Source organism: Coregonus lavaretus (genome assembly GCF_964263955.1).
Source record: "Coregonus lavaretus genome assembly, chromosome: 15".
Taxonomy (NCBI): Eukaryota; Metazoa; Chordata; class Actinopteri; order Salmoniformes; family Salmonidae; genus Coregonus; species Coregonus lavaretus.
This window is the reverse complement of record NC_140002.1, coordinates 21,624,202-21,637,742: the sequence shown is the minus strand read 5'-3', so window position 1 is coordinate 21,637,742 and position 13,541 is coordinate 21,624,202. Positions and strand designations below refer to the sequence as shown.

General features: G+C 40.8%; 2 protein-coding genes across 5 annotated transcripts in view; one reads left to right on the top strand and one right to left on the bottom strand.

Moving 5' to 3' along the window:
- The window catches only part of LOC311142955 (derlin-2), a 37,634-nt gene extending 29,242 nt beyond the window's left edge, over nucleotides 1-8,392 (top strand). For all 3 annotated transcript variants that reach the window (XM_084178725.1, XM_084178723.1, XM_084178724.1), the window contains one exon: nucleotides 6,711-8,392. In XM_084178725.1, coding sequence (XP_084034851.1) covers nucleotides 6,711-6,816 — 106 coding nt within the window. In that variant the 3' untranslated portion in view covers nucleotides 6,817-8,392. The remainder of the gene's footprint in view (nucleotides 1-6,710) is intronic.
- Nucleotides 8,393-8,464: 72 nt separating this feature from the next.
- Nucleotides 8,465-13,058, bottom strand: LOC311142954 (uncharacterized protein). 2 transcript variants are annotated; one of them, XM_084178722.1, is made up of 8 exons: nucleotides 12,925-13,058; nucleotides 11,798-11,921; nucleotides 10,113-10,170; nucleotides 9,759-9,841; nucleotides 9,393-9,560; nucleotides 9,206-9,263; nucleotides 8,864-8,946; nucleotides 8,465-8,665 (listed from the first exon to the last, which is right to left on the bottom strand). In XM_084178722.1, the coding sequence occupies exons 2-8, from the start codon at nucleotides 11,904-11,906 to the stop codon at nucleotides 8,469-8,471; spliced, it is 756 nt and encodes a 251-aa protein (XP_084034848.1). In that variant the 5' UTR covers nucleotides 11,907-11,921; nucleotides 12,925-13,058; the 3' UTR covers nucleotides 8,465-8,468. The 2 variants fall into 2 exon arrangements, with proteins under 2 accessions (XP_084034848.1, XP_084034847.1); XM_084178721.1 differs by having other exon boundaries at nucleotides 8,864-8,976; nucleotides 12,930-12,960.
- Between the last annotated feature and the right edge of the window lie 483 nt (nucleotides 13,059-13,541).

Below are 13,541 nucleotides of genomic sequence, written 5' to 3'. Positions count from 1 at the left end.
ACAAGCTTGGCACACCTGTATTTGGGGAGTTTCTTCCATTCTTCTCTGCAGATCCTCTCAAGCTCTGTCAGGCTGGATGGGGAGCGTCGCTGCACAGCTATTTTCAGGTCTCCAGAGATGTTCGATCGGGTTCAAGTCTGGGCTCTGGCTGGGCCACTCAATGACATTCAGAGACTTGTCCCAAAACCACTCCTGCGTTGTCTTGGCTGTGTGCTTAGGGTGGTTGTCCTGTTGGAAGGTGAACCTTCACCCCAGTCTGAGGTCCTGAGTGCTCCGGAGCAGATTTTCATCAAGGATCTCTCTCTGTACTTTGCTCCGTTCATCTTTCCCTCAATCCTGACTAGTCCCCCAGTCCCTGCCGCTGACCGTAGGGATGGTGCCAGGTTTCCTCCAGACGTGACGCTTGGCATTCAGGCAAAGAGTTAAATCTGGGTTTCATCAGACCAGAGAATCTTGTTTATCTTGGTCTGAGAGTCCTTTAGGCAAAGTCCAAGCGGGCTGTCATGTTCCTTTTACTGAGGAGTGGCTTCCGTCTGGCCACTACCATAAAGGCCTGATTGGTGGAGTGCTGCAGAGATGGTTGTCCTTCTGGAAGGTTCTCCCATCTCCACAGAGGAACTCTGGAGCTCTGTCAGAGTGGCCATCGGGTTCTTGGTCACCTCCCTGACCAGGGCCCTTCTCCCCCGATTGCTCAGTTTGGCCAGGCGGCCAGCTCTAGGAAGAGTCTTGGTGGTTCCAAACTCCTTCCATTTAAGAATGATGGAGGCCACTGTGTTCTTGGGGACCTTCAATGCTGCAGACATTTTTTGGTACCCTTCCCCAGATCTGTGCCTTGACACAATCCTGTCTCGGAGCTCTATGGACAATTCCTTCGACCTCATTGCTTAGTTTTTGCTCTGACATGCACTGTCAAATGTGTGACCTTATGTAGACCGGTGTGTGCCTTTCCAAATCATGTCCAATCAATTGAATTTACCACAGGTGGACTCCAATCAAGTTGTAGAAACATCTCAAGGATGATCACTGGAAACAGGATGCACCTGAGCTCAATTTCGAGTCTCATAGCAAAGGGTCTGAATACTTATGTAAAGAAGGTGTTTCTGTTTTATTTTTTATTAATTAGCAAACATTTCTAAAAACCTGTTTTCAAAATACCCCATAATGTCAAAGTGGAAATTGTGTTTTTAGAAATGTTTACAAATTAATTAAAAATGAAAATCTGAAATGTCTTGATTCAATAAGTATTCAACCCTTTTGTTATGGCAAGCATAAATAAGTGAAGGAGTAAAATGTGCTTAACAAGTCACATAATAAGTTGCATGGACTCACTGTGTACAATAATAGTGTTTAACATGATTTGTAAATGACTACCCCATCTCTGTACCACACACATACAAGGTCCCTTAGTCGAGCAATGAATTTCAAGCACAGATTCAACCACAAAGACCAATGAGGTTATTCAATGTTTTGCAAAGAAGGGCACCTATTGGTAGATGGGTAAAACATATATATATATTTGAGCATGGGAAGTTATTAATTACACTTTGGATGGTGTATCAATACACCCAGTCACTACACAGATACAGGCACCCTTCCTAACTCAGGGATTTCACCATGCGGCCAATGGTAACTTTAAAACAATTACAGAGTTTAGTGGCTGTGATAGATGACTGACAACATTGTAGTTACTCCACAATACTAACCTAAATGACAGAGTGAAAAGAAGGAAACCTGTACAGAATAAACACATTCCAAAACATGAATTATGTTTGTAATAAGGCAATAAAGTAAAACTGCAAAAAATGTACTTTATGTCCTGAATACTAAGTGTTTTATGTTAAATCCAACACATCACTGAGTACCACTCTTCATATTTTCAAGCATGGTTGTGGCTGCATCATGTTATGGGTATGTTTTGTCATCGTCAAGGACTAGGTAGTTTTTTTGGGTAAAAAGAAACGGAATAGAGCTAAGTACGGGCCAAATCCAAAAAAAACTTGGTTCAGTCTGCTTTCCAACAGACACTGGGAGACAAATTCACCTTTCAGCAGGACAATAACCTAAAACACAAGGCCAAATATATACTGGAGTTGCTTACCAAGATGACATTGAATGTTCCTGAGTGGCCTAGTTACACTTTTGACTTAAATCGGCTTGAAAATCTATGGAAAGATTTGAAAATGGCTGTCTAGCAATGATCAACAACAAGCTTGAAGAATTTTGAAAAGAATAATGGGCAGATATTGTACAATCGAGGTGCGCAAAGCTCTTAGAGACTCACCCAGAAAGACTCACAACTGTAATCGCTGCCAAAGGTGATTCTAACATGTATTGACTCAGCGGGTTGAATACTGATCTAATCAAGATATATTAGTGTTTTATTTTCCATAAATTCTAACATCACAAATGTTTTTTTCTTCCACTTTGACATTACATACTTTTTTTGTATGGACGAGTATTAGGGCTTGTATTATATATTTTTGGCACAATAATACTTTTTAAAAAGTGCCAATATTTCAAGAATAAAGTCTCTAAATTTAATTGAGAATAAAGTAAATGTTGAGAAAGTCAGTTATATTTCAAGATTATAGTTGGGAATTTGGTTAACTGCATGTCTCCCTGGCTCCATGTTGCTGTGCGTGCCACCATTGAAATGCCTGCAGTTAGATGACCTGGTGAAACTATACTTTAGAATTGGCTTTAGTAACAAGGAAATCCTTTCTCTTTTAGCACATATTAACCATATTATAAGTAGGCCTATTAGGACATGTAAGAGGTTGTGCCACAGATTATTTTCATAAGGAGGAACCACACAGACTTGGATGAGGTATTTCATCCAAGTCCGTGTGGTTACATACATGGTTAGAGACAGGTGAGTTGTGTGGGGTCGGGGGGTCGAATACACTCGTTCAAACAGGTGTCACACAAACACACACAGTATCCTCAAAGCAATACAATTCTAACGGCCATGGTGCGTTGTCAGACTGCGAAGAGACCTGGAGTTGCGTGCAGACATGGTGCCCTTCGAATTTGCTACAATGTTATCCTCAATCCCCTTCGTATGCCATCACCATTTTAGAGAGTAACAACTAGGCCAGCAGCCTATATGTCGAAACGAAAGTTTAACTTACACATTTGTGCGTAATGCCATGCATGGTGTTTTATGTAGGCTACACTTACAATGAAGTAGCCTCGTATGCCCATTATCTTGTGAATGTAGGTCACGGATTGCGTGGAGAAGAATTGCGCGTCCTGTCGGGCTCAAGGGCTGCCCCCATACCCCTGTCATGGACCTTGCCACGGGGCAGGGGTTTGAGTAAAGTCCCATCTGAGACAGTAATTTTACGTTCCGTTATTATAACCATACAGCCAACAGGTCTAGCCTCTAAGGTGAACAAGTGGGGTAGCCAAGTTAGCTTTATAACTGAGACAAATAGCCTATAACGGAGACGATGTTCCTGTTTTGGGATAACCTACAGTGGGGGAAAAAAAGTATTTAGTCAGCCACCAATTGTGCAAGTTCTCCCACTTAAAAAGATGAGAGAGGCCTGTAATTTTCATCATAGGTACACGTCAACTATGACAGACAAAATGAGGAAAAAAATTCCAGAAAATCACATTGTAGGATTTTTAATGAATTCATTTGCAAATTATGGTGGAAAATAAGTATTTGGTCAATAACAAAAGTTTCTCAATACTTTGTTATATACCCTTTGTTGGCAATGACACAGGTCAAACGTTTTCTGTAAGTCTTCACAAGGTTTTCACACGCTGTTGCTGGTATTTTGGCCCATTCCTCCATGCAGATCTCCTCTAGAGCAGTGGACTTTCAACTCCCTCCAAAGATTTTCTATGGGGTTGAGATCTGGAGACTGGCTAGGCCACTCCAGGACCTTGAAATGCTTCTTACGAAGCCACTCCTTCGTTGCCCGGGCAGTGTGTTTGGGATCATTGTCATTCTGAAAGACCCAGCCACGTTTCATCTTCAATGCCCTTGCTGATGGAAGGAGGTTTTCACTCAAAATCTCACGATACATGGCCCCATTCATTCTTTCCTTTACACGGATCAGTCGTCCTGGTCCCTTTGCAGAAAAACAGCCCCAAAGCATGATGTTTCCACCCCCATGGTTCACAGTAGGTATGGTGTTCTTTGGATGCAACTCAGCATTCTTTGTCCTCCAAACACGACGAGTTGAGTTTTTACCAAAAAGTTATATTTTGGTTTCATCTGACCATATGACATTCTCCCAATCCTCTTCTGGATCATCCAAATGCACTCTAGCAAACTTCAGACGGGCCTGGACATGTACTGGCTTAAGCAGGGGGACACGTCTGGTACTGCAGGATTTGAGTCCCTGGCGGCGTAGTGTGTTACTGATGGTAGGCTTTGTTACTTTGGTCCCAGCTCTCTGCAGGTCATTCACTAGGTCCCCCCGTGTGGTTCTGGGATTTTTGCTCACCGTTCTTGTGATCATTTTGACCCCACGGGGTGAGATCTTGCGTGGAGCCCCAGATCGAGGGAGATTATCAGTGGTCTTGTATGTCTTCCATTTCCTAATAATTGCTCCCACAGTTGATTTCTTCAAACCAAGCTGCTTACCTATTGCAGATTCAGTCTTCCCAGCCTGGTGCAGGTCTACAATTTTGTTTCTGGTGTCCTTTGACAGCTCTTTGGACTTGGCCATAGTGGAGTTTGGAGTGTGACTGTTTGAGGTTGTGGACAGGTGTCTTTTATACTGATAACAAGTTCAAACAGGTGCCATTAATACAGGTAACGAGTGGAGGACAGAGGAGCCTCTTAAAGAAGTTGTTACAGGTCTGTGAGAGCCAGAAATCTTGCTTGTTTGTAGGTGACCAAATACTTATTTTCCACCATAATTTGCAAATAAATTCATAAAAAATCCTACAATGTGTTTTTCTGGATTTTCTTTCCTCAATTTGTCTGTCATAGTTGACGTGTACCTATGATGAAAATTACAGGCCTCTCTCATCTTTTTAAGTGGGAGAACTTGCACAATTGGTGGCTGACTAAATACTTTTCCCCCCCACTGTATGCATCTTTCATTCCTCCCATCCTTGAAGACCGATAGATGGATAGTGAAAGGAGATATTACGCTAGGCTACCAACCAAGTCATGTCAGATCAGTGATTATTTCTTTATAGCCTATATAGGCTATCATTTAACTAATAGGCTTATATTTAGATCAATGATTATTTCAAGAAAGGGAGAATGCATCCATGAATATATTCAAACAGCACCTCAGATTAGCTGGTTTGCACATGCAGGAGTGGTCCTTGAGTTGCCTCTCCTCCCACAGACACTTGCGTAAAACCCCTGCTTCATTGTTCAGTCCTCCCACAGCCGTTGGATAGGCCTATAATTTAATTTTACTTGACCACTGTAATGTACGATTAGCCTACAGGTTAGGGTACTCAATCTAGTGGGCCGATATAGGTCTATAATGGGCTACAAAATAGCGGTGTTGTAGCGAATTTGGAGAGCAGCTTGACATGGGACACACACACGCATAGCCCCCGGTCTCCAGGATCCCATGATAATTTGTTTTATTGGGTGTGCTCACGTAGCCTACTCGCCTATAGTCGTTAGAAGGATAGTTGCCATAAGGGGGAAATCCTACTATTCGTAAAGCACCATGGATAAGGTCGTTAATAGTTGCCATTATGCACAGATTTTTTGCAAAGTGTTCGCCTAGGCTATGCAGCAGAATGTTGTAGTTTGGAGGGCAGACTGACCGGGACTCAACCCCAGTTCTCTTCGCATTCAGTGACCGTGCCAAAAAGTGTTTATTTTGTGATCATAACGGAGCATGGTCGTTAGAAGAGTGTATGCCTATAGTCTGAAATGGCCAGGGGGAAAGTTGGTGTGTGCGTGCGAGTTATTCGATAATTAGATTGATAAGCGTGAATGCGCAGTGACGCCTGTTTGAACGAGTGTATTAGATCATTAGATTGACGGCCATTTGTTTTTGTTTATTTTTACCGTCCACACACACACACACACACACACAACCCGCCCGTCTCTACCTATGTAAATTACGTAACTACGGTTCCTCCTTCTGAAAATAATCTGTGGCACAACCTTTTCCAGGTCCTAATACTTATAATAATATGGCCTTTATGTGCTAAAAGAGCAAAGATTTCCATCTTACTAAAGCCAATTCTAAAGTATAGTTTCACCAGGTCATCTAACTCGGCATTTCAATGGTGGTGCGCACAACAACAGGGAGCCAGGGAGACATGACTTAACCAAATCCCCTACATTCATCTTGAAATATAACCAACTTTATTCTCAATGTTGACTTTATTCTAAAATATATTTTGTTTATTCTCGAAATATTGCCACTTTATTCACTAAATGTTATTTATGTTATTCTTGAAATATTGGCACTTTTTTAAAGTACATTCATGCAACAAAAAAAAATAATCCAAGTACCACCAGTGCTGTTTATCTATTTTTTTCTCTTCACTTGGCCCTAATACTCTTCTGTAATTTTGTGTAGATGGTTGACAAAAAAATGACAATTCAATGTAATCCCACTTTGTAACACAACAAAATTTTGAAAAAGTCAAGGGGTGTGAATACTTTCTGAAGGCACTGTATTATTAATAGCATCTTAAGCATATTGTACCTTGTTTTGGTTTGTATATGTAATCCTTCACCTGTCTCTGTTATTTTGTCTCTCCCACAGTAAGATGCTGTTTGACACTCCAGAGGAAGATGCCAACTACAACCCCCTTCCTGAGGAGCGTCCAGGGGGATTCGCCTGGGGAGAGGGACAGCGCCTCGGGGGTTAACCTAGCCCCCCACCACAGGATCACTTTATAAGGACATTCCCTCAGAGAGACAGAGGGATAAACTTGGTCTTTTTTTCTCAACTTATTTCTCTAGTTCTGGATGGAGAATGCCAATCTCCAACCAGAGCTTTTCTGAGATTGGTGTGTGGCTTACATCTCCCTCAAACTGTTGTATAAACCAGACTGTCACTTTAAGACCACATGAGGACGTAACAACAGCAATGGACTTTTAATGGCAAACCTTTGGCTGTGTTGACGTTTGGCTTTATCTCTGGGGGGGAAAAATAGGCTCAACAATATTGTCAATACATGAAACAGAGGATAAAATCTGAATGAATTCAAATCTTGAGTGTTTTTTCCATTTTACTTTTTAAAAACATTTAAAAAAACGTGTGGCAAATGTAGAAATTGCTGGAGATATTTTCTTTGTCCGTTTTTTGTAAGGAGTTCCATATTTGATTTTTTATTAATTTCATTTCAGTCCCAAAAGAGTGCTTGGATGCACTAGGCATCAACATTGTGAGAACTCTTGCATAATTTACATATTGAATAAAAGCACACGTGTTTATTGCAAGTGTAGAAACAATTATTACTGTAACTGCAAACAAATCAAACAGCATACGTTATTCACGCTTTGTAATAATGCCGCCCTCTGGTAGAAGACATTGCAGTGTATGGAAGGGAGCGTAATGTTGACCGACCATTTAGTGTCGCATGCCAGGCTTCTAGGCTCGACACACAGATGACAAAGGAGACTAGCCATTTTGTAACCCCTGCAAAAAATCAATTAAAAAAAAGTTCCCCATGTTCAATATTGAAATTGAAACTAGATACCTACTACAGCATATAAGAGTTTGTTATATAATATAGACTTCTTCACATTTTTGCAGTTCTTGACCTTCATGGCAACGCTTATAGATCACATGAATCACATTTTAATCAATACAGATTTTGGAATGTCTACAGCCTTTTAGTAGATGGGTTATTGATTATGGAAAAAAACAGAGGATCTAATCTTTACTGTTGCAAAAAAAGGTTTGTCACTGGTGGACAGGTCACCATTTCACCCTTTTCTATTCTTAAACTATATCCGATCTGTTGGAAACCCTTTACAGTTTTTATCGGTTCAACTCTCCTTTATGAAGGTTTCATAAAACTTTAGTTCAAAGGAGCAACCTGCAATTGGTACACCCATTTTAGGACTTTATATACTAATTGATTCTTGAAGAATATAACTTAGAAATCCCTCATGAGCTTAGTTCAACTGTCAGAACCCCAAATATAGATTGTGTACATTTTATACTCTTTGGTCAATATTCATATTGAAACTACACAGCTTCTCTTTTTTTCTATACCTTCTAACTACAGCATAAGAGTTTCAATTACAAAGTATACCCTGAAATGCAACTAAATTGTGTTGAATTCATGGTTGTAAGAAAGTACACATTGTTACAAGATATCTTGGTAAATACCAGGCAGCTATACCAGTTGGCAGAGGACTGTGGAGTAAGGTATTACCAAATAAATTAGTAAACATTAAAGCTGTATCAGCTGAAGATGAGGATAGTCATAGTTGTACAGAACATTATTTTTGTCTAGAAGGACATTGTGCCACCACTGTGTCTTTAATATAGGCTATGTTGCCTCTGGCCTTATCCCACATCATCATAGTCCTCCTCACTCTGAAAGTCTGCTACGATGTCATCATAGTCCTCTGAGATGCTGTCACGGTCATGGCACACGTCCTGACACACCACTGTCTCTGTGTGATTGTACGGCGGAGGAGGGGCCTTGTTATCTACTTTCACATTGTAGGGTAGGTCTGCAAGGTTCTCATAGCTTTCGGGCTCTGGAAAGCAAAGACACACACATTATTGACAGTTGAGGCTGACATTGTACAGGTGCCCAAAAAGTGTTTTCTTACTGTGGGCTTAAAGGTTCCTATTGTGAATGTTATAACACAACAGCTTTATCCTTGTGTAATAGTACTCCCATTGTGTGCTCATGATTGCATTTCAAGGCTCATCCCATGAAACCTGATGCTTACTGGGGCAGGATGTGAGAAACTGAGTCATGGGTGGTAAAGGAGGCAAATCATCCTCCAGATCTTTGGGATGATATTTGCTGCTCCTGGATAAGGGAGAAACCATTGGGAGAAACCTGAGAAATGTTATGCTCACCTTGCAAAATACTTTTGACAAGCCCCCTCCCCCCGACTATTGAGAATCCCTAAAACAAAGGGCCCTATATTGATTAAAAAGTTTGAGGGGAATAGAGGACCAAAATTGTGGTTTTAATTGTGGTAATGAATGATGAGTCAACAAAATCAATCTCTATAAATTCCCATTGAAATGTAAGTTACATCAACTGAATAGTGCAAGACACTTACTGGGCATAACACTCAGGCATTGTGTGACTTGGTGTATTTGTATTGTTTTGTTCAGCAGCTGTAAAAAAAAGATGATAGTTGTTGATACAATGTGCACATACTTTGAAAAAGATAGTTCATATCGACAGTGTCTAGTATAGTCTCTGTTGCCTCTGGCCTTATCCCACATCATCATAGTCCTCCTCACTCTGAAAGTCTGCTACGATGTCATCATAGTCCTCTGAGATGCTGTCACAGTCATGGCACACGTCCTGACACACCACTGTCTCTGTGTGATTGTACGGCGGAGGAGGGGCCTTGTTATCTACTTTCACATTGTAGGGTAGGTCTGCAAGGTTCTCATAGCTTTCGGTCTCTGGAAAGCAAAGACACACACATTATTGACAGTTGAGGTTGACATTGTACAGGTGCCCAAAAAGTGTTTTCTTACTGTGGGCTTAAAGGTTCCTATTGTGAATGTTATAACACAACAGCTTTATCCTTGTGTAATAGTACTCCCATTGTGTGCTCATGATTGCATTTCAAGGCTCATCCCATGAAACCTGATGTTTACCGGGGCAGGATGTGAGAAACTGAGTCCTGGGTGGTAAAGGAGGCAAATCATCCTCCAGATCTTTGGGATGATATTTGCTGCTCCTGGATAAGGAAGAAACCATTAGGAGAAACCCTAGAAATTAGGTGTCCACCTTGGAAAATACTTTTGACAAGCCCCCTCTCCCTCCCCCAGACTACTGAGAATGCCTAAAACAAATGGCCCTATATCGATTCAAAAGTTTGCGGGGAATAGAGGACAAAAATTGTGGTATTAATTGGGGTAATGAACAACAAAATCAATCTCTATATAATGTCAATACAAATGTAGGTTACATCTACATAAGCTGAAAACGGAATAGTGCAAGTGACTTACCGGGCATAACACTCAGGCATTGTGTGACTTGGTGTATTTGTATTGGATTGTTCAGCAGCTGTAAAAAATATAAGATAGATGTGCACATACTTTGAAAAATAATGTTCATATCATAAGTAGTGATGAAAATGGACCTGAAATGCTCACAATAGTGCTTCTAGTGATGTACACTGAACAAAAATATAAACGCAACAATTTCAAGATTTTAATGAGTTACAGTTCATATGAGGAAATCAGTCAATTGAAAAAAATTCATTAGGCCCTAATCTATGGATTTCACATGACTGGGAATACAGATATGCATCTGTTGGTCACAGATACCTTAAAGAAAAGGTAGGGGCGTGGATCAGAAAACCAGTCAGTATCTGGTGTGACCACCATTTGCCTCATGCAGCGTGACACATCTCCTTCGCATAGAGTTGATCAGGTTGTTGATTGTGGAATGTTGTCTCACTCCTCTCCAATGGCTGTGCGAAGTTGCTGGATATTGGCGGTAACTGGAGCACGCTGTTGTACACATCGATCCAGAGCATCCCAAGCATGCTCAATGGGTGACATGTCTAGTGAGTATGCAGGCCATGGAAGAACTGGGACATTTTCAGCTTCAAGGAATTGTGTACAGATCCTTGCTACATTGGGCCGTGCATTATCATGCTGAAACATGAGGTGATGGCAGTGGTTGAATGGCACGACAATGGGCCTCAGGATCTCATCACGGTATCTCTGTGCATTCAAATTGCCATAGATAAAATGCAATTGTGTTCATTGTCCGTAGCTTATGCCTGCCCATACCATAACCCCACCGCCACTATGGGGTACTCTGTTCACAACGCTGACATCAGAAAACAGCTCGCCCACATGGCGCCATACACGCTGTCTACCATCTGCCTGGTACAGCTGAAACCGGCATTCATCCGTGAAGAGCACACCTCTCCAGCGTGCCAGTGGGCATTGAAGGTGAGCATTTGCCCACTGAAGTTGGTTATGACACCGAACTGCAGTCAGGTCAAGACCCTGATGAGGATGACAAGCACGCAGATGAGCTTCCCTAAGACGATTTCTGACAGTTTGTGCAGAAATTCTTCAGTTGTGCAAACCCACAGTTTCATCAGATGTCCAGGTGGCTGGTCTCAGACGATCACGCAGGTGAAGAAGCCGGATGTGAAGGTCCCAGGCTGGCGTGGTTACATGTGGTCTGCGGTTGTGAGGCCGGTTGGACGTACTGCCAAATTCTCTAAAATGACATTGGAGGAGGCTTATGGTAGAGAAATGAATATTCAATTATTGGCAACAGCTCTGGTGGACATTCCTGCAGTCAGCATGCCAATTGCACTCTCCCTCAAGACTTGAGACATATGTGGATTGTGTTGTGTGAGAAAACTGCACATTTTAGAGTAGCCTTTTATTGTCCACAGCACAAGGTGCACCTGTGTAATGATCATGCTGTTTAATCAGCTTCTTGATATCCCACACCTGTCAGGTGGATGGATTATCTTGGCAAAGGAGAAATGCTCACTAACAGGGATGTAAACAAATTTGTGCACAACATTTGAGAGAAATAAGCTTTTTGTGTGTATGGAACATTTCTGGGATCTTTTATTTCAGCTCATGAAACATGCGACCAACACTTTACATGTTGGATTTATATTTTTGTTCAGTGTAATAGCATCATTGAAAATACATACCTTTCTTGGAGATACACTTGTTGATAAGGACAAAGATGAGGCCTATTACCAAGGATACAAAAATCATTCCAAGAACCACCCACAGCAAGAATTCTCGTAAAGGTGCCATTTGTGATCTAGTCCACTGCGCACAAGAGCCAAAATATACATGTAAGTAACTGATTATGAACTTGAGATTCCATAGAAATGGAATCAATGTTGTTCTGCATTTCTACTTTTCAGTACAGTTCTGCTTTATTGGAAACATGAGCGGGACTTTGAACATGCAAGTTTTGTTCTGAGTCTCCATGGCATGTCACTTCCCCTTTTCTGAGCTGACCAAGTCATCTGGTTATTTTAGCCTGCACTGTATATGAGCAGACAATTGTACTACATTAAAGGTGTAAGGCAAAAAGTGATTCGATTTTTACATAACTTGTTGTGACATCTCTAATTCTTCAGCTTTTTTGACAGTCAAGCTCAATCCTGAGCACCCTTACATATATGCTAAATTGACATTGACATATAATTGTCATATAATTGACATTATATAATTGACATATAATATTAAATTGACATTTTAGCTATAATTAATTATGTTTTTTAATTTCTCATGAACTGTGTTTGCCACAGACATAGCTGGTAAATGGTACTAATTCACACTTATCTCTGTGACCAGAGTTTGATGTAAAAGATCCTTTCACAGCTGCATACGTTTTTATAGAACAATGTGTTTAAATAACTTTCGGGCAATATAATTTTTTGACGAGAGAGAGTGATTATTTATGCACAATCAAAAGATGTTGTTAAATTTGTATTTATTATACTTTAACAGTAGATCTCAGCATACATGATAAATTAGTCCTTTATTTGTTATCTTGCAGTGTAAACTACCATCACCAACAGTAATTATCATACAAAATAAACCTCAGCTTGACTCTGTAGGTTATTTTCATATAATGTATGAGTTATTTTATCAACACTATAATAAAACAATAACAATATCACCTATTGTATTTATTTTACAATAATGTTCTATGGTCAGCACAGTTTCATAGTACGCTAGAAGAAAATATTTTGGTAACAAAGAAGCATTTTCTTGTTCTTATGTCAATAGAATACACTCAAATTGATAGCATATGCCTTACCTTACAAGGAAAGTCAAACAGCTGAAAACTAGGGTTGTGTGGGTCAATGATATTCTCAGTTCTAAGCTGTGTACAGAAGATAGCGAAACTCTTATGCGTTCATGATGCATTTATGAGATCTGCAGCCTTCAGCCAACTCATTTCCTCTCAATCATATTTAAAGAACTCCCAGTTACTTCCCCCACCCCACTCCGCTCCACTGGTTCAGATACTTTAATAGACCCTGTTGAGCTGTTGAGACCATGCAGTGTGTGTGGATGGGTGAGGCGGTGAGGGAAGGGGAGAGAGAGAGTGAGAGAGAGTGTGTGTATGTGGCTGTCAATATTATCTAATTTGTTAGCTAGTTGCTATGGATAGTTCAGCAAGTAGTTTGACTCAAAGTTATCTTGTCTTGGATGAAAGCACCACATACTGAATGACATCATGACATATAGGATGTGACGTCTAGACAGATGGTGCGTTCAAAACAACTCAGAAATTCTGACATTTCCGACTTGGAACCTCGTTGTATAAATGCCGCGTTCACGTCATGTCGGGAACTCGTAAATGCGACCTTCCTACTGGGAAAAATGCATATGAACGCCCCTCCAACTTGTAATGATGACTAGGAAACTTGG